Source organism: Colias eurytheme, chromosome 5 (assembly GCF_061535395.1).
Source record: "Colias eurytheme isolate Ceu_HAF_F1 chromosome 5, ilColEury1 Martin Lab GWU primary, whole genome shotgun sequence".
NCBI classification, from domain to species: domain Eukaryota; kingdom Metazoa; phylum Arthropoda; class Insecta; order Lepidoptera; family Pieridae; genus Colias; species Colias eurytheme.
This window is the reverse complement of record NC_142984.1, coordinates 2,719,072-2,741,288: the sequence shown is the minus strand read 5'-3', so window position 1 is coordinate 2,741,288 and position 22,217 is coordinate 2,719,072. Positions and strand designations below refer to the sequence as shown.

Below are 22,217 nucleotides of genomic sequence, written 5' to 3'. Positions count from 1 at the left end.
ATGAAAAATATGACATACATAAAGAATCAAAACGGGTCAAGAAAATTTTGTCGTGGCGCACATTATTTATTCTTTGAATTCGATTTTTGACGGTGGTCTAATGATAAAATATAAAGCCAAATGAATTGATTTTTTTTATTGTATTCCTCAAGCTGAATTCCTAGTGAATATATATTGTTAGACAAAAACTAAAACAGCGCCAATAGAGGGGTGACAAGTGGTGGCGGATTGCAGATAAAAGCGCTGGCGCGCTCATTCGCGGCACCATTCGTCGCGAGTCAATTGACATACTACAACTCTGCCCGTTTGTGAAGTCAACTGCCTAGTTATTTTCCTTTGTATAAGATTTATTTTTTTACTGTAACGTTTTAAAAAATTATTGTGGAATTAGTGTAAAATTATTTTATAATTTTGTATTTTGTATTTCGTGTTCTTGGTTTTAAATTTAAATGGTATTAGTGTTAATAAAGTTATTAACGAGTTTTGTAAATAATTGTAACGTTGTGTTTTTTATTTCATTCCCACTTCTATTCCTAAATTCAGAAGTGGGATAGTGATTCTCACGCGTCCTTAACCGTTTGCTTTCTGAAAATGGCAGTTTGACTCTTCAAACGAATTAGTTCATAACACTTTTAAAATTACCCTCAATAATACTTAATCTCTAAACCTTTTATTCTGTTTCGTTTAAGTGAAACTAAAATAGTAGTAGTGTGGCTAAGTATATAACGCAAAATTTTGGTGAGTATATTCCAATCATTTGCTATCTAAGGAGAAGCGAGGTTCTTATCAATTTATAGCTTAAAGCAGCTTTGGTATAATTGAAGTATTTATTTAAGCCCTTTGTGATTTGTGTTTTGTTAAAAAATAAATTACAGCATATGATTTCATTACGCTTATTTCATCTTTGTATAGTACGATACGTATTTTTTTAATGTACCCGCAACTTTGTTTTTTTTTATTAATACGTTAACGAAATACTAAGTGTGTGTTTTTTTTTTCCCTTCATATTTAACTTTTATCGATTCCTTATATCAACATTTTCCTCCATTGTAAAAAAAAAAAAAAAAGAAATATTTACGTACGAGATGCCTAATAATAAGCACAAAGACCGAAGCCGTTCTAGGAATCGTAGTGCTACACCTCCTATACGCAGCCGACGACGATATAGTCCTTTCAACGATGCATTAACACAACAAATGCAACAAATTTCAGATAGGATAAAGTCGTTAGAAGAACGTCACTCTTCTCCGTCGCGACGAGGGTCCAACACTGGCGGTGTGACAACAACGCCGCCGAGGTCACGGATCGTCGAGGCCGTCGCTGTGCATCCGGAGTCTGCGGCGCACTCAGGGTCGGCGGTCCCTTCTTCACCGGGACATTCCGGGAGCGCCACAGTCGGCTGCGATCGTAACGCTACTAATCGTATTGTTGATGCTATACGATCAATCAATACGACGGTGAGGTTGAGCCAATCTTATTACATTTCAAATTTTGATCCGAGTATAAACGATATAGAAACCTGGTGTGAGGAGGTCGATTGCGCTAAGGTTATAAATCAATGGAATGATAATGAGTGTCTATCTCGTATAGGTAATTGTTTAAAGGGAGATGCTAGGACATGGCTCAATGAATGGGTAACATCAGACCGTAGTTGGAGCAATTTTAAAAAAGAATTTAAACCTTTGTGTCCTAAGAAACCTGATATCGCGAATATTTTATATGACGTTATGAGTACCAATTCTGATAAATACCTAACGTATGCAGATTATGCTCGTCGCTCTCTTCTTAGGTTGCGTGTTGTTAGGGGGTTAAGTGACGAACTTATATCTGCAATAATAATACGAGGGATTACGGATCCGCAGATTCGCGCTGCAGCCATTAATGCAAAGCTAACGACAAATGAATTGGTTGAATTCTTTTCAATTTACGTTAAATCCAATTCCTCCTCAAACAGACATTTTGATCACAGGTCGCGCTATGATCGTTCTTTAAAATCTGAACATGTAGTAAATAATCGTAAACGACGATTTAACGAACAGAAATGTTTCTTGTGCGGTCAACATGGTCATACGCAATCAAATTGTTCTAAAAAAGCTAAGTCGATTCTTTCTAATCAAAGTAATGACCATAAATATCTTTCTATTAATAATTCGAATAAATCTGTATTGTGTGATTTCTGCAAAAAGCCCGGCCATAAAACTGAGGCGTGTTTTGCAAAATTAAAGTCGGGAGGCACGTAATACAAACAATGTTAATTTTTGCGAAGAAAACCCGGACAGTAAGAATAAAGATTGTTGTAGCTGTCATCCAGGGAATCCCAGTCGATGTCTTTGTCACTTTACCAATAGAGTTTAATGAAATTACTTTAGAAGTAGATTTACACGTAGTTAGTTCAAAATTGATGAATACACCAAATCTACTTATCGAATATTTGGGACGTACGATTAGTCAGGGTCAGGTACGACCGAGTGGTCAAAAGATTAAAGCTTTGGTCGAAGCACCGATTCCAAAGACCGTTAAACAAACCAGACACAAGTTATTTTCGACGTTACATAGCTGGCTTTGCTATAAAGGCTGTGCCTATTACAAAGTTGACGAAAAAAGGGGTACCTTTTATTTGGAGTAGTGAACAAGAAGAAGCACGCCAAGTAATTATTTCTCATCTTACCAGTGAACCTGTGTTAGCTATGTATGATCCGGCTTTACCTATTGAAGTTCATATAGATGCCAGCTGTATAGGATATGGTGCAGTGCTTCTTCAGGTTCATGAAAAGGGGCATAAGCGGGTGGTGAGTTACTTCAGTAAACAAACTCAAGGTGCTGAGCCAAGGTATCATTCCTATGAGCTGGAAACTTTAGCCGTTGTAAAGGCCTTGCAAAATTATAGACACTATCTGGTTGGTGTTATTATTTGTAAAAAAAAAAATACATTGATCATTGTTTGATATGTATAACACATAAAAACGCACATTTTTCCAAATACTGTCTTTTGTAATTTGTATCCTATGTTTGGTCAAGATTCCACTGAATTAAAAATATTTTTTTATAATGTTATCTCTTTGTTTGGGACCCCTAAAATTATTTGTGGCAGATCGGGGTCGAATGTTTCAGAGTTCAGAAATAACAAAACTTTTTACTGACTTGGGCATTGACATGCATCTCATAACACCAGAGATGCATAATTCAAACGGGCAGGTTGAACGTTATTGTCGAACCTTACTCAACATGGTTCGTATAGAATGCAATCACCGACAAAATGATTGGTCTGATGTCATATGGCGACTACAGCTGGTTCTGAACATTACAAAACAGAAAACTATAAGCTTTTCACCTCTGAATCTATTGGTGGGTATTAAAGCTGCGTGACCTGTTTTACGTAACCTCATTCGTGACATCGCACTAGAAGGCTCTCGTCCCAATCGCGACGCATTACGAGAAATGCGTAGACAACGTGTTTCTGAGCGTTTAAAAAAAAAAATATAACCAACGTTGGCAAGACAAAACTGTGAATGCTAGCCGAAAGGCATCACGGTTATTTGAAATTAATTCTTTGCTTTTTGTTATAAAACAGGTTCAAACAACTGGCAAACTCGACTCGGGTATGCGCGGTCCATATCGCGTGGTCAAAGCGCTTCCCCACGGCCGATACGAGCTGCAGTTACTGGCGGGCTCTTATGGCAAATCGACGCCAGCTGCGACAGAATTCATGGTGCCGTGGCGTGGGGAGTGGACTCCTGAGACATGTGCTGCGTTTTTTAAGGGTGAGCTGACCCCTAATTTGTGATAAGCGAACGTCGTGCCTATGTCACAAATTATAGTTTTCCCATGATAAGCTAACGTCGTGCCTATGTCATGTGGTTATTTTATTTTCTATGTGTAACGTATAGTATGCTAACGTCGTGCCTATGCTATACAATTGTCTTGGACTCATGATAAGCTAACGTCGTGCCTATGTCATGTAGTTGTTTTATTTTATATGTGCAATGTATAATATGCTAACGTCGTGCCTATGTTATACATTTGTCTTGGACTCATGATATGCTAACGTCGTGCCTATGTCATGTGGTCGTTTTATTTTATATGCGTAACGTATAATATGCTAACGTCGTGCCTATGTTATACGTCATTTGTTTTGGACTCATGATATGCTAACGTCGTGCCTATGTCATGTGGTCGTTTTATTTTATATGCGTGAAGTATAATACGCGAACGTTGTGCCTATGTTATACTGTCATTGGTGTCAGAGATAGCGAACGTAGTGCTTCCTCTCTGTGTATTGCGCTTACCTGTTATAAGGGGAGTGTAATGTTTATTAGTTGCTAATATTTTATCATTAATCCTTCCCAGATGCTGCCAGTATTGAAGATGGGGAGTCCACAAATGACCCAGTCGTTGTTGTTGAACCTGCATCAGGCACTTAGAGAGGAGCCTGTACTTCTCCGCATAAAACAAAGGAGAACGAGGACGTCCTCCAGTCAGGAGAGGCCGTGTTAGACAAAAACTAAAACAGCGCCAATAGAGGGGTGACAAGTGGTGGCGGATTGCAGATAAAAGCGCTGGCGCGCTCATTCGCGGCACCATTCGTCGCGAGTCAATTGACATACTACAACTCTGCCCGTTTGTGAAGTCAACTGCCTAGTTATTTTCCTTTGTATAAGATTTATTTTTTTACTGTAACGTTTTAAAAAATTATTGTGGAATTAGTGTAAAATTATTTTATAATTTTGTATTTTGTATTTCGTGTTCTTGGTTTTAAATTTAAATGGTATTAGTGTTAATAAAGTTATTAACGAGTTTTGTAAATAATTGTAACGTTGTGTTTTTTATTTCATTCCCACTTCTATTCCTAAATATATTTATTTTCATATTTAGCTTTCTATTATAATTATTTTGACTAATACTAATATGGACACATAGTAAACTACTGATCCCTGGGGTACACTAATGTACTGTTTAAACTGTTGAAGTGATATCAATTGTTTTAATGTGTCATTTCATTTTTGGTCTATTAATGGTCAGCGGACAGGCAGTAGAAACTGACCGTAGTAAACTAAAACAACTAACTAACTGTAGGATAGTCAGTCGCAGCATTTGACACATTATTGTTGTACATTGTAACACTAATATTATTTCCAGGGGCCATATTCATACAATCAGTTTACGGTCGTAGAATGCTGGTGTTGCAAGGCTTCAAGTTCTCCATCCACAAGCGATTAAACACAAAGACTCGCTGGCGGTGTTCTACGCACCATCACAAGCGCTGCAATGCTGTAATTCACACAATTGATGACGTCATCGTTAAATGTAACAACACGCACACACACACCCAGACTATGATGTATGTAGATGGGCAGTGGTTAAACATTTGATGAAAAATATGACATACATAAAGGATCAAAACGGGTCAAGAAAATTTTGTCGCATGATGTTTGATGCGCATGTCCGCGTGGCTAGCAGAACACCAATAACACTTTCCTTTGTTTATTCGTTGATTTCGTTTTTTGACGGCTTTCTGATGATAAAATTATAGCCAAATGAATTGTTATTTTTTATTGCATTCCTGAAGCTGAATCCCTAGTATATATAATATATATATACATATATATATATTATATATATATGAAAATTAAATTACATATATTATATATATATACAGGGTGTAATCGTTAAGTGTGCACAGGCGATTTTTCCGTAAGTATTACAGATAACAAAAAACTTTAAACTGATATCGAAAGTACTTAGCCTAATGAGTAAAATGGCCGTAATAAATTTTTAAAAATAAATCGAGAAATATCAAAAAAATTATCTTTAAACCCTCCCATACATTAAGTATGAAATATGAATATCCCATATACATTTAATATGAAAGATTTTAGCTTTCTTTTTCTTTTTTGGTTTTCTGCTTTAATTACTTCGCAAATTTGAAGTGGTTTGATTTTCCACGCTTTTTCCGGACATTTTCACGCATTTTCCAGATATTTTCCGGGGATTTTCCGAGCATTTTCCGGGCATTTTCCACGCTTTTTTCGGACATTTTCACGCATTTTCCGGATATTTTCCAGATATTTTCCAGGCATTACCCAGGCATATTCCAGGGATTTTCCAGGCATTTTCCACGCTTTTTCCGGACATTTCCACGCATTTTCCGGATATTTTCCAGGCATTTTCCACGCATTTCCCAGACATTTTCCGGACATTTCTCAGGCATTTTCCGAGGATTTTCCAGGCATTTTTCGGATATTTCCGGACATTTTCACGCATTTTCCGGACATTTTCAAGCATTTACCGGATATTTTCCGGTCATTTTCACGCATTTTCCGGATATTTTCCGGATATTTTCCAGGCATTTTCCAGGGATATTCCACGGTTTTTCCGGTAATTTCCACGCATTTTACGGATATTTTCCGGACATTTTCACGCATTTTCCGGATATTTTCCAGGGATTTTCCAGGCATTTGCCACGCATGTCCCAACATTTTCCAGACATTTCTCAGGCATTTTTCGGGGATTTTCCAGGCATTTTCCAGGGATTTTCCAGAAATTTTCCACGGTTTTTCCGGAAATTTCCACGCATTTTCCAGGGATTTTCCAGACATTTTCCACGGTTTTTCCGGAAATTTCCACCCATTTCCCGGATATTTTCTGGACATTTTCACGCATTTTCCGGATATTTTCCAGGGATTTTCCAGACATTTTCCAGACATTTCCCATGCATTTTCCGGAAATTTCCACGCATTTTCCGGATATTTTCCAGACATTTCCCAGACATTTTCCACGGTTTTTCCGGAAATTTTCACGCATTATCCGGATATTTTCCAGGCATTTTCCAGGGATTTTCCAGACATTTTCCACGGTTTTCCGGAAAATGCGAGGAAATGTCCGGAAAAAGCGTGGAAAATGCCTGGAAAATCCCTGGAATATGCCTGGGTAATGCCTGGAAAATATCCGGAAAATGTCCGAAAAAAGCGTGGAAAATGCAAGGAAAATGCTCGGAAAATCCCCGGAAAATATCTGGAAAAGGCGTGAAAATGTCCAGAAAAAGCGTGGAAAATCCCACTTCAAATTTGCGAAGTAATTAAAGCAGAAAACCAAAAAAAGAAAAAAAAAAGCTAAAATCTTTCATATTAAATGTATATGGGATATTCATATTTCATACTTAATGGGAGGGTTTAAAGATAATTTTTTTTATATTTCTCGATTTATTTTTAAAAATTTATTACGGCCATTTTACTCATTAGGTTAAGTACTTTCGATATCAGTTTAAAGTTTTTTGTTATCTGTAATACTTACGGAAAAATCGCCTGTGCACACTTAACGATTACACCCTGTATAAGTATTTTTTTAATTTTCATATTTAGCTTTCTATTATTATTATTCTGACAAATACCAATATGAGGCACAAAAAGTAAAATACTATAAATCGAAAGAAAAAATCACGATCTAAGGTTACCCAGTGAATCACTCAATAACCAACCTAGTAATTTCTTATACTACTGTTCTAAATTATCCGCTCGTCCCGGCTCCATTCGGGTTGATCCGGGATAGTGATAAAATAAAATATAGCCTTTGATTCTCACAGACCGTAGCTAACGTGGCTTTCTATTAGTAAAGAATTTTTATTGTTTATTGAGCTTTTTGGAAACCAAACTATTGAAGTGACATTAATCGATTTAATGTGCCATATATATTTTTGGTCTCATTAATATCTCAAATAATTTGCCGTGGACAGGCAGTAGAAACTGACCGTAGTAAACTAAAACAACTAACTAACTACTAACTGTAGGATAGTCAGTCACAGCATTTGACATATTATTGTTGTACATTGTAACACTACTATTATTTCCAGGGGCCACTTTCATACAATCAGTTTACGGTGGTAGACTGCTGGTGTTGGAAGGCTTCAAGTTCTCCGTCCACAGGCGATCAAACACGAAGATTCGCTGGCAGTGTTCTACGCACCATCGGAAGCGGTGCACGGCGACAATATACACAGTTGATGACGTCATCGTTAAATGTAACAACACGCACACACACCCACCAAATGTGATGCATGTAGATGGGCAGTGGTTAAAAATGTGAAAAATATGACATACATAAAGGATCAAAACGGATCGAGAAAAATTTGCCGTGGCGCACATTTCCGCGTGGCTGGCAGAAGACAAATCATAGTTTCCTTTGTTTTTTCGCTGATTTAATGATGAAATATACTGCCAAATAAATTGTATTTTTTATTACATTCCTGAATCTGAAGTCCTAGTTAATATACAGGGTGACTGATAATTCGACGTGATCCTTCAAAGGGGTTATACTAGAGGTCATTTGCAACAAATTAGGTCCAGTTAACCAGCGGTCAAAAATGGATGGTTATTGAGCTATGACGGATTTTGATATGAAAATTTTCTGCCTTTTTACCAAAAACAATCAATTACGAAAAAACTACTACACTGTTAACATTCAATTGATATTTTTTTGAAAGCCGAAGAATGAGCGATCAGTTTAAAAAAAAATACTGCTCTATAGTCAGACACAAATGTTGACATTGGACGTAATATTGTTGTACATTATAATTATTATTTCCAGGGGCCACATTCATACAATCAGTTTACGGTGGTAGACTGCTGGTGTTGCAAGGCTTCAAGTTCTCCTTCCACAGGCGATTAAACATGAAGACTCTCTGGAAATGTTCCACGCACCATCACAAGCGGTGCAAGGCTGTAATTCACACAATTGATGACGTCATCGTTAAATGTAACAACACGCACACTCACCCACAGACTATGATGTATGAAGATGGGCAGTGGTTAAACATTTGATGAAAAATATGACATACATAAAGGATCAGAACGGGTCAAGAAAATTTTGTCGCGGCGCACATTATTTATTCGTTGAATTCGTTTTTGACGGTGGTCTAATGATAAAATATACATAGCCAAATGAATTGATTTTTTTTATTGTATTCCTCATGCTGAATTCCTATTGAATATATATTTATTTTCATATTTAGCTTTCTAGTATAATTATTTTGACTAATACTAATATGGACACATAGTAAACTACTGATCTCTGGGGTACACTAATGTACTGTTGAAACTGTTGAAGTGATATCAATTGTTTTAATGTGCCATTTCATTTTTGGTCTTATTAATGGTCATCGGACAGGCAGTAGAAACTGACCGTAGTAAACTAAAACAACTAACTAACTACTAACTGTAGGATAGTCAGTCACAGATGTTGGCATTAACATATTATTGTTGTACATTATAACACTACTATTGTTTCCAGAGGCCACATTCATACAATCAGTTCACGGTGGTAGACTGCTGGTGTTGCAAGGCTTCAAGTTCTCCATCCACAAGCGATTCAACATAAAGACTCGCTGGTGGTGTTCTACGCACCATCACAAGCGGTGCAATGCTGTAATTCACACAATTGATGACGTCATCGTTAAATGTAAGAACACGCACACACACCCACCAAATGTGAAGTATGTAGATGGGCAGTGGTTAAAAAAGTGATGAAAAATATGATATACATAAAGGATCAAAACGGATCGAGAAAAATTTGCCGTGGCGCACATTTCCGCGTGGCTGGCAGAAGTCAAATCATAGTTTCCTTTGTTTTTTCGCTGATATAATGATGAAATATACTGCCAAATTAATTGTATTTTTTATTACATTCCTGAAGCTGAATTCCTAGTTAATATATATAATATTTATTTCATATTTAGTTTTGTATTTGTTATTATTCTGACTTATACCAATATGACACAAATAGAAAACTATTGGGAATATTGAAAAAATAACGGTCAAAGGTCATTCAGTCAGAGTATATCACTCAATAATCAACCTAGAATCTTCTTATATACTGTTCTAAATTATATTACTTTATCAACTCGTCCCGGCTCCACTCGGGTTGATCCGTGATAATAATAAAATAAAATATATATTTATACAGGGTGTCCCACTGTTGGTATACTAAGGTCAAAGTAGGTTATAGTTTTGCATACACTGAGTACGTAAAAAATACTTATAAAATTCCAGACGCATTTTTTTTCAAATAGATGAATTCTTAAAACTCTATGTGTACACCCATAACAAGCAACCCGCCCAACTTTTCCACCAGCACGTGAGCTATCGTTTAAGATTATGTTTTCATAGACAAAATGCTCACATTAGAGAAGCGGTATATGCCAGCTGCGCGAAGCTAGAGAAGTAAACATGGATTTTCAGGAAAAAATTTGCAAAAAAATTTTGACGTATTTTTTTTGTTTAAGTATTTTTTACGTGATATGTGTATGTAAAACTACAAGGTCCTTCGCGCTTAGTATACCAATAGTGGGACACCCTGTATATTTATTTAGGACAACTTTCAAAACAGACACATAAATGATAACTATGTTATTAATAATGATACAATAATAATTTTTTTTTTCTTGCCCCCCCAAAATATAAAAACTGTATATTAAACAGAATTGGTTCCAAGACTGATCCCTGGGGCACACCTGGTAGGTTTGGAAAAGGTTGATACGAGTATCCATCAAAAACTACCTTTGAACCCCGACTGTTTATATACGAGGAATACCATTTCAGCAAGTTACTCGTTATACCAAAGGAAGAAAGTTTGTATATAAGGGTATTGTGGTCCACGGTATCGAACGCTTTACTTATATCAGTATATACCAACATTACAGTGTCAATAGGGATATTGGAGGCTACCAAATTAATCAAAAAGGTCGCAAAGGAGGAATTTGTTGTTGTGGATTGAGCTTTGTGGAAACCAAACTGTTGGGAAGATATCTATTGTTTAATGTGCCACGTAATCTTTGGTCTTATTAATATCTCGATTTACCGAAGACAGTCAGTATAGAAACTGGCCTATAGTCAGACACAAATGTTGACATTTGACGTAATATTGTTGTATATTATAATTATTATTTCCAGGGGCCACATTCATACAATCAGTTCACGGTTGTAGACTGCTGGTGTTGGAAGGCTACAAGTTCAACATCCACAGGCGAACAAACATGAAGACTCGTTGGCATTGTTCCTCACACTATCACAAGCGGTGCACGGCGGTTATTTACACAGTTGAGGACGTCATCGTTAAATGTAACAACACGCACACACACCCACCAACTATGGTAAATGTAGATGGGCAGTGGTTTCACATGGGATGAAAAATATGACAAACATTTTTATATGTTTTATAACATTAATAAAATAAAATAAAGTTAATTTGGCTCAACAAATCCCAGATAAAATTTGTAGGTATATTATTTTTTTTACCTCATAAGTTTAAACAATGAACCCCTATGCCAGGTTAAACCTTTGTTATAGAGGTCATTCAACCGTCCATAATACATGAGATATTTATATTATGTACTTTACAATTCGCATGCAATATATATATGCAGGTGAAAATATTAAAAAATAACTTTAACGTTTTGTATACAAAATATAATTAAAATAATATCTCTTATCTCAACAGATGGCTCCTTTAGGCGCTTACAATCAAAAGAGTAGAAGAAAATCGATTGCTGGGATGGGATTACGGGTGTCCGAGAGGCTAGGCGTTACTGCGAAAGATGCTGGTTCGAATTCCACCTTGTGATCGATTTTTTTCTATTCTTTAGAAATTCACTGAGTGTTGAATTATATTTCATTTTTACCAAAATATTTACATGCTTAATAAATTTTTATTGTACAAAAAATGATAACGTTAATAAAATATTTTTCATCAATAAATATATGCTCCTTGTAAAACTAAACTTGTTTTGTGTTAATTGTTTAGTATCAATCACCTTAAAAAACTAGTGGAATTATCTATTAACTCAGCATATTGCATTTTAGAAATGAAACTTATAGTCAAAGAGAACGGTAGTAAACTACTCATGTTGGGTGATGATGGATTCACAGTACACTGGACGAAGAAGATGGGTGACGACTGTGTTAAAACCAGGTGGTTTTGTAGGAAACGACACTCGGGCTGCAAGGCGTATCTCTACACCATCAACAATGTACCATTCGATTTGAGAACAGTAAAACACAATCACTAGAACACACTACAATTGACGTACCGCACATGTGTAGCTGACGGCGACCACTCGCTATAGAAATTTCTGCGACAAAATATAAAAAAGAGCATGCTGAGCACACGTGCCAGAAGCGAAACTTATTTGACATGATTCAAAGATACCAAAATCGTCGCCTTACTACATGACGCGCGTCGGTATTGCCATGACGCGACCTTGAATTTTACTTTTGACGGCGCCTAAAGTTTCACTTCAAAAAGTCGATCAAACAGACACACTGGCATTGTTCCACGCACTATCGGAAGCTCAAGGCGATAATTCAAACAGTTGATGACGTCATAGTCAAATGTAAGCGCACGTGGTTTGGTGTACGATATATTCTATGGTATATCTTTTATTATATGAATTGCAGTAAGATATATGAACTTAGTAGGACAAATATACTTAAAAGGAAAGATGAGACAATACCTCAGCTAGCTAGCATGTGCGCTATGACAATAATTTCTCACGTCTATAACATTTATATCCATTTCTCTATCGCAAGGCATGGCAACATGGCATCAAATACTGGTCGACGTCTTATGTCAAAAGAAGAGATTAATGACGTTAACAAACAATCGAAATAATTTTGTCCACAAAACCTGACATGCACGTAAAATGTTATCGAATAAGGGCTGATTTTTCAATCCTTGGTTAAAACATATTCAAATAACATAACTACCATTTCAAAAATGTATTCTAATTGTCCCTATATGACAGTTTACAGGTGACATTTTAAAATGTTTGTGTAATACTTTATCGGACGGATAAATTTTAAACAAGGATTGAAAAGTCTGCTCTTAATCACAATTATTGACACAGTATTTTGTTTTTACTGAATGTGAAAAAATATCATTTTTGTTTTAATTCCAATAACATAGAAAAATATTATGTGAGGGTAATTTTTAACTAGGTAACTTATGATTTTTTGTTGTTAGAAATAAATTGATTAATAATAAATATCTAATTTTGTCTGTGGCAATTCCTATGCCGTAAGTGTCAAAAATTTAATGAACTAAACCTCAGAGCAATAAACCTATAGAGTACTTGTATCGAGCGTATACAATTTACATATATTTGTTTCTCTCTATCTAAAGAAAACGTCGTATGAAAGAATGAGATAGCTATAGACTACAAGCTACGTTTCAACATAGTCATGGCACCATTTTTACTATAGGTACGTATTTAGATAGATAGAAGGTGATAGTGATGGGATGTGCTTCAATCGATAAAATCGTGAATGCATTTTGCATTTACGGTTTCGTGAAATAATAAATAATAAAAAAAACAAAATTAATCATTAATTTCAGTTGAATACATTATTTGTTTAATCCTACGAATATAATAAATGCGAAATTATGCGAGAACGGATAACTTTCTCTTTCACTGCTGAACCGATTACAATGAAATTTTGTACATACACACATAGGATAGGTTTTATACCGGAAATCCCACGTGAACGGGAACTGTGCGGGATTTTCTTTAAAAACGCGGGCGGAAAGCTAGTATATTTTAAAATAAATTTTAAAACTTGAAATGTAACTAATTTAAAATAAAGATGGAAATGATGATAAAGTTAAAGGAGTGAGGAGAAAGGCACAGTCAGCATGAATTTTAACAAGTTCATAAAAGGACAGTCTTAAAGAAAACATTTTCCTTACATCCTACTAATAAAGCGAAAGTTTGTGAGGATGGATGTTTGTTACTCTTTCACGCGAATACTACTAAACCGATTACAATGAAATTTGGAAAAATTACTTTTGATCCCGTAAATCCCACAGGAATGGGAACTATGCGGGTTTTTCTTTGAAAACGCATGTATATTAAGTATGTATTTCAATAGTAGTTTCTCATCTATGAGAACTGTCATTTAATCAACCGTTTAATTTTCACATAGTTACACATTTAAAGTAAATGTGTAAAAAAATTTCCAAATAAAAATTCACTCACACACAAATGTATTTATTATCTAAAGGAACAAAAAAAACGTAAGCGTAAGATTGCACAATTCTTCTAGAGTATCCATCTTGATAACACGCAGGCTCGAAATGCAGTGAACACAATCTAGCAAATTTCGACGGCGTCCAATCTACACGTCTCATGTTTTATACCCATTTTTTATTTAGCTCTGGAAATCTAAAACAAAATGAATTTATTAATAATCTAAAAGAGAAACAACAAACTAAACAGATAAGTCAAATAAAACAACCACGTGGTATTTTTTATTTTCCTGCTGTAGAAAATTTACATCTATTATTTGCAACAACAACTACATATAAATCTGATATAAGAAACAAAATAAATAAATCAACGTTAATATGAAATAGATTTTTTGTCATAAATCGATAATATACGCTAGATGTGTTACAACACTACGGTGGTAAACAAAATGCCAAACGTGATAATATTGTGACATTTTTTAAAAATTATTTAATTCTTTTGTATTCCACAACCCCATAAAGTGGGTAAATGTTACAGTTACAACATAAACTTATAAAAAAGCGCTTGATAAAACCTTCAAATAGGGTTAGAACATAAATATTTATCAATTTGCTGAAAATCACTTACCGATGGAAAGATATTTTTTCATTGTTTTCATCCAAAACTCCCATTCGACTAGTAATAGCCGGTAGCTAAACATACAATAGTCATTTTAGCACACTGACAAATAAAAAGAAACACTATACACTTTATATTTTCTAAATATTTCGTTAAAAACACTTGACGTACTGAGCCCACCAGCTGGTTGGAAAACAAACTGACTGCCGGCGCGCTACGTTTGAAGACAGTGCAGATACTCTATCGCTATCTCAATCTGACTTATGCTGTTATTGACAAAGAGTAAGTAGATTAGAAAATATGTATTTTGTTCTGTCTCAATATAAGAACTCTATAGGTTTATTCCTCTGAGAACTAAACCGGTTTTGCAACATCAGTTTGTCTATGTATTGATCATGGCACGCATATTATGAAAGTTTGCATAATTATATACATATATTGTTCACGAAAACTATTTATTAATTTAAACAGCTCATTTTCGAAATTTAAAAATTACAATTAATTAAGATCGTATAAAAACCGATGGATCAATATCATTATCCATTTCTGAACGAAAGCGACTGACGGGGCCGCCATATTGGCAATTTGAAGGATGACATTAGGTTTTTGACATTAGAGAGACGTTGTAGGTAACGGGAAGTGATGTCATAGTTCTCTTTTAGTTATTTTCAAAAAAATCTATGATTGGAATAAAAGTGTAAAAGTGTGATTTGGAATAAAAGTTGTGAACGTGTGAAAATGGTTTTGTTGGAGTTCTCTGGATGGTTCTCTTCATTTTGTGTCCCTTGCGTGAGATATATCGCGTATGCTAAGTCCTACAGATCACAATCATTATATTCATGTTACAGGTCATTGTATAGATAAATAATTGTTCTTATAAATTGTATATATAATATATTAAACAAAGTAATGTATATCGTTTTTTATTGGGAGTTAAGTTATTTACAAAAACTTTTCTTCTAAATCTTAATTTTCGTTCGCTATCTATGCTTGATGTTCAAAAACCTACCCGTTGCACAGTATACTGGATAAAGACTGCAAGCTTTTACAGGATTCATAAATTGTATGTTTTTATTACATTATGATTTTAATATATTCAACACAAATATTCACTTTTACTTACTAATACTTTACTTTACTTACTACTATTTACTTACTACTACTACTTTTAGTTACTACTATTTACTTACTAATACTTCTAAATGTTGTAGTATGTACATACATAACATCCGCCAAAGGAGTTCGTCTGCTAGTCGTAGGAGGATATAAGTTCTGTATACACAAACGCAGAGGCCTGCGCATGCGTTGGCAGTGCGCAACTCATCATAAGAAGAAGTGCAAAGCTGCAGTACACACCATTGACGATTTCGTTGTTAAATCTAATACAGAGCATTGTCATGCACCCAATGTTATGTACATGAATGGCGAATGGTTTCATATTTGATTAAATTAGAAGAATTTATGTTGTGTGTTATTTTGGCAACCTTTTAGAACTAATGCTGGTTTCTATATGATAGAATAATGTTGATAGATGATGTTTCTATTTTATATCATACGTCTTATAAAAAAATTCTAACAGTTGTTCATTTTGAGTGTGTTATAAGTTAATAATAGAATAATCAATCCTCTGTTTGAGTTCGTTCAGTGCGGTATCGGGTTGAAAATATTGCAAACGCATGAATCTGTTGCTGTCTCGAGGGAGGATTTCATACACATATAAATTTCGCCAGTAGGAAAGGGACAAATATATTCACTGTATTTGTGTCGTCGAATAGTAGCCATAGAGATAATAAAAACGTATCAGGTGTTAAAGACCCGATACTCGATGACCCGATAGCCGCACTTAAATTGCATGTCATTCTGTTAGTGTTGCCTTGTGAAGAATGAAACAAAAATGACTAAACTTAATCTTATAGAACGTTTTATACAAAAAATTATAAATCCTCTTACAAATTCTAATAGATACTCTACGCTTCGTGTACGTAAATACGGATGACGAAATTAAAGAAACAAATTACCATCGCATCGAAAAAGCTGATAAGAGAAGAAATTGCAATGGCTGTTATAAAAAGCTACGACTAAAATTGAACTGCAGAGAAAGTGCCAGAAAGGTAAAAAAAGTAATGACCTATTGTCCCCAGTGTATGAAAACATTCTGTAGAGGTTGTTTTTATGAGACTCATTGTGCATTAAAACTTTGATAAATAAATAATTTTAATCTTAATATCGATGTTTTATTTGACAACACTAGTAACGAATCGATTTTATTAACAGTTTGTACTGATATCGGGTTGTTAAAACCTCACACTTTACTTTGTTTTTTTTTTTAAATTCTAAGACTAACTTCCAAGATATTCAACAATCTTAAAAATCCAGTTATAGAGTTATATATATATCTTCAAGGCAAAATGCGGAAAAGGTCGTTTAATCCCGACGAACATTATAAAATTTAGCAACAGACAGCACCCCATAGGCCCATACAGCACTGCTGCACCAATGTCAAACGTATAGCATTAGCCGAGAAAGAGACAGCACGCTAGGTTCTATATGAAAAAAAGAGACATACATATCCAAGTTGGGTCATTTGACCCGAATTTAATTATATCGTTGTATATAACCTATCCTATAATTTCAGCTCAACCCATTTTCATAATGACGTCTAAAGGAACCCGCATATTGGTTTTATCTGGCTATAGATACTGCGTGCACACACAGAGCATGGACCAAAGAATTCGCTGGCGTTGTGCTACCCATCATAATAAGAAATGCAAGGCCACGGTGTACACTATGGAAGATGTAATAATAAAATCGAACGATATACATTGTCATCCACCCCATGTTTTCTAAGATTCATTTTTCTATTTTTAACACGCTTTCATTAATTTTACCAGTATTTTTAAACGGACAGATTTAAGTAAAGACCTACATTTGTAATTATATAAAAAAATAGTATTTTTAAACTATATAATATATTTTTATTTTTGAATATAAACTAATGTGATTATTAAATGATTAAATGCTATTAAATCCTACATCGAATATACTCAAGTATTTTTAAATTCCATTAAAAACTAGCGGTCCGCCCCGGCTTCGCCCGTGGTACATATTTACGTTTTCTCTACATAAAAACCATCCTCGTACTTCAAGGAATATAATAAAAAAAGAATTATCGAAATCGCTTCAGCCGTTCTCGAGTTATGCGCTTACCAACACATTTTGCGATTCATTTTTATATATAAGACTAGCGGTCCGCCCCGGCTTCGCCCGTGGTACATATTTACGTTTTCTCTACATAAGAACCATCCTCGTACTTCAAGGAATATAATAAAAAAAGAATTATCGAAATCGGTTCAGCCGTTCTCGAGTTATGCGCTTACCAACACATTTTGCGATTCATTTTTATATATAAGATTATTCTTTTTTTAACAAGTTTTTAATAATGAAAAAATATACAGGCGTAAATAAGTTTAATTCTTGTATGATTCAAGGTCTCCTTGAAAAAAGATGTTCAAAACAAAGTTTACTGAAACTCAAGAGAATGTTGAATATTGGATCAAAAATAAAAGGAATTCCACAAAAAAAGTACCGGTGTAAAGTTTGTCCACGATCGAAAGATGTTAAAACTGTGAGATACTGCAATTTTTGCAATACACCCATGTGTCAGAAACACATGCAGTTAATTTGCAGTTCTTGTTGCGATAAATAATTGTTTTGTTAATTAATCCTGCAGTTTTTCATGGAATAAGTATGTTAAAAACTATTTTTGTTATTTGAGGAAATATCTCAATGACTAATAGGCTGATTATTTTAATATAATTTTATTTTGTAATTAAAACTAGTTATTACAAACTATTTTTTATTTATCTTCAAACAACAAAAACAAAATGCTAGTATAATTCCAAAATCTAATGTTAATTAAATAAAAATGTACGCGGCTGCGTCCCCTTTGTCTAAAATTAAAAATAATACCTAGGTACCTACCTACTTAACTTTCCTCGAAAATCTATAAAAAAGGTAAAAAACGCTTCTAAATCCGTTTTTAACGAGCTATCTAAGCATACACATGACATACACACTTTATACTATGTAGTGATATATTCTATTCTCCGCAGGGCCGGTGTTCAAAAAATCATCGCGCGGAGGCAGGGTATTATGCATGTATGGCTTTAAGTTCTATAAACAACGCTCAAGTGGACTGAAGAGCAGATGGTTCTGCAAACAAACCCGTAAGGGGTGCAGAGCCAATGTGTACACTTATGGTGATGAGGTCGTCAAATATAACAGCAATCACAATCATGAGCCAAATGCTGATGACTAGACTTTAGAAGTGAATCTTCTGCAATTCCATCACGTCATGGAGTAAGGCAACAATTTTGGTATCTTTGATTCTTGCCAAAAAAAGTTTCACTTCTTACCCGTGTGCTCGGTACACGCTCTTTTTTATTATAAATGGGAAAGCGCTTTCAATCTCGCCTGATATTAAGAGGGGGCATAAAGCAAAATAACCAATCTTCTATTAGATGATACGTGTAATATTCAAGACCAAATCTAAAAAATAAAATATATATCAAACTAGATGATATGTTCAACGATTCTGTTTAATCAAAAACATAAAATATTAAAATTGACTCGATAAAAAAAATCACCAAGTTAGCTCTAATTTTCACACTTTTACGTTTTCTACTTGACATGGTAATACTAATTATGATTTTTTTTTTCATAAACAATTATATTAAAACATTTACAAGATATTTGTAAGAGCATTTTGTGTAATTACTTTTAGTTTTGGTTTTATCTGCGATAAACCACTTTTGGCGCTCTTTTTTTCTCGAGATAAAACGTTTGGTTTTGTCACAATAAAAGTGGTTTATCGCAGATAAAACCAAAACTAAAAGTAATTACACAAAATGCTCTGACAAATATCTTGCAAATGTTTTAATATAATTGTTTATGAAAAAAAAATCATAATAAGTATTACCATGTCAAGTAGAAAACGTAAAAGTGTGAAAATTAGAGCTAACTTGGTGATTTTTTTTATCGAGTCAATTTTAATATTTTATGTTTTTGATTAAACAGAATCGTTGAACATATCATCTAGTTTGATATACATATATTTTATTTTTTAGATTTGGTCTTGAATATTACGTGATATTACACGTATCATCTTATAGAAGATTGGTTATTTTGCTTTATGCCCCCTCTTAAGATGAGATCGCCTGGTATTAGATAAGATGTGATCTAGGTTAATATCCGCTTACTCTACTCTTGAAAAGATGTACTCGTCGGGGAACACAGACTCAGGAAGCATGTTCCAGTCCCTTGCGGTTCGGATAAACTATTGTCTGCAGTCGAACCGCTTAGTCTGGGTGCATGGAACGTCTACTGTATAGCGATACCTAGAATCTGTGGAAAGACGTCTAATAGTGTTGTATATATGAATGACTAGCTTTAGCCCACAGCTTTGCGTGGTAACGACGTCGAGCAGTTGTCGATCGTTCCTTAATAGGTAATGCGTACAAATATGAATACTCAATTTTTTATATCACTGTATAATTTTTAAGCAAAGGTAGTTTTATATATTTGTACAGTCAACAGAAAAAGTATAGATAACTGTAATGAGTAAATATATTGATATTCCTCTAGTTATGACATTATTCCGTAATTGTCTTAGTGAATCTGAATAAAAATGTTCATTTTATACATACAAAGATTTGTGTTTTGTTTGAAGCATTATCATGTTTGTCGTTACTGCATTTTACCTCCATCTTTTTATTTATACATATCGACGTTCTATTACGACGTCCACTGCTGGACAAAGGCCTCCCTCAAGGGCTTCCAGTACCGGTCACCGGCGGCCTGCATCCAGCGGCTCCCTGCCACTCGGACCAGGCCGTCTGTCCATCTTGCCGGAGGTCGACCTGCGCTTCGTCGCCCAGTACGTGGCCCCCATTCCAGTTCCCCCCATATATTAGCAATACACTTACTTACTTACTTAATATCCTAAGGCACCTAGCTGGGTTAAAGGGCGTCGACAATACATCGCCCTGTATCCCGATTAGGTATACACTGTGCCTAATAATTATCCTTAAACTATATAAATTTTCTACCCTTCATCTGAGTTACTATGTACTACGCCATAATACGTCAATGCCCTTCATAAAGATTGTTATTATTGACTTTAATTTAAAAATGTATTATTGTTGCAGGTTCTACAATTATACACAACAAGAAAGGCCGAATGAACCTTATTCATAAAGGCTTTAAGTTCATATTGAAAAATCAATTTGATACACACAGCGGAACAAAAAGCACATGGAGATGTTCGAGGCATAACTCGCAAAAGTGTAAAGCGATGGCTGTTACTTTAGACGATTGTTTGTTGTATGAGAAATTCGATCATTGTCACAGGCCACATAAGTAAAATAAATTTAATTGTAAAACTTATAACAAACCTAAAAATATTTGAACAAAATTATATTAATGCTCTTAATTTATTCTGGTATTAAAATCTACGTTAATCTAGGGTAATATAAGATTATTTTTTTTATTTTACAAATTAATTTATACAGGGAAACCCTGAATAGTAATAATGAATAGTAATAAAAAAAATCGGAAATTTGCCGGGAGGTGACCCAACCACCATTACTGGAAAATCCCCAGTGTATATATTTTTTTGCTTTATTTGTGTGTTGAATTGTGTATATATTTTTTCAGAAAAAATAGGTGATATTTTTTCTAACGAACCTTTATTCTAAGTAACGAACATTATAAAATGAATGAATTTTATGAAATAAATTAACCTTTCACAACGGATTTTTTATTTATTCCTCCGTTCCTCCACGGAGACAATTTAATAAAACGCTCTCTCTCTCACTCTGTCACGTCCCATACAAACGACAAAGACAAAAATATCACTGGGCGTAAACCATTCTGATAACTAACATCTCGGAGCATTATTATTAAAACAAAAGAACAGTATTTTAAATAATAAAAAATATTGTAACCGAAGTCACGAAATCAAAGCTCCATTAGTATACTTCATACTCAACATTTTATTTCCAAGCAAACGTTAAATTACCCAAGTTACTAACCGAGTTTCATTTGCAGATTTGAGCCCTGTCTTCGCGCAGTCACAAAGGGGCAACCAGGTGATCATGATTGGACAATACCGCTTCAACAGGGTCACCAAAAATGGCAACCGGTCGAGATGGGTCTGCGTGAAGGCCAAAGCTGGCTGCAGAGCGTCTCTGCACACTATGGACAACGCCATAGTACGAGTGTGGGGTTTCCACGACCCTGTAGCTCATATAAGCGCTAATAGATTTTGAAACCGGCTATGTTGCATATTTGCAACGGATTTTAATGTCAGTTTGATGTACATTGCTCGTTTTGTACGTTATGGGCCCTCTTCATAATGGGCAGTATTGGATCAACAAACAATCGTCGATGTTTGCCGCCATTACGGCGGTAATGAATATATTATACAATGACGGGTGATCATTGACATTTAGGACCTCTACACTATCGTGATTGCCTCTACTCGCCTAACGCTGTCCGTTGTGAAGAGGGCCCATTCACAGCAATGCAA

General features: G+C 34.9%; 2 protein-coding genes and 1 long non-coding RNA gene across 16 annotated transcripts in view; 2 read left to right on the top strand and 1 right to left on the bottom strand.

Moving 5' to 3' along the window:
* LOC149908338 (uncharacterized) overlaps positions 1-22,217 on the top strand; it is a 465,602-nt gene that overhangs the window by 269,751 nt on the left and 173,634 nt on the right. The window contains exons 5-6 of one of the 14 annotated variants that reach the window (XM_090101740.1): positions 9,283-9,450; positions 10,941-11,191. The exons of 12 other annotated variants lie outside the window; for them this stretch is intronic. In XM_090101740.1, coding sequence (XP_089957866.1) covers positions 9,283-9,450; positions 10,941-11,176 — 404 coding nt within the window. In that variant the 3' untranslated portion in view covers positions 11,177-11,191. Of the gene's footprint in view, positions 1-5,136; positions 5,339-7,846; positions 7,896-9,282; positions 9,451-10,940; positions 11,192-22,217 lie in introns of those variants that run through there. One more of the 14 variants, XM_090101783.1, reaches the window with a different exon arrangement.
* Positions 181-2,325, top strand: LOC149908346 (uncharacterized). The gene has a single exon (XM_090101792.1). The coding sequence runs from the start codon at positions 1,086-1,088 to the stop codon at positions 2,238-2,240; it is 1,155 nt and encodes a 384-aa protein (XP_089957918.1). The 5' UTR covers positions 181-1,085; the 3' UTR covers positions 2,241-2,325.
* Positions 14,017-14,900, bottom strand: LOC149908345 (uncharacterized). Its single transcript, XR_016456720.1, has 2 exons — positions 14,639-14,900; positions 14,017-14,206 (listed from the first exon to the last, which is right to left on the bottom strand). It is a non-coding gene; the product is annotated as an uncharacterized LOC149908345 (long non-coding RNA).

Bases quoted from the DNA above. Each gene is read 5' to 3' on its own strand.
- LOC149908346 (XM_090101792.1), top strand. From the start codon at position 1,086: ATGCCTAATAATAAGCACAAAGACCGAAGCCGTTCTAGGAATCGTAGT.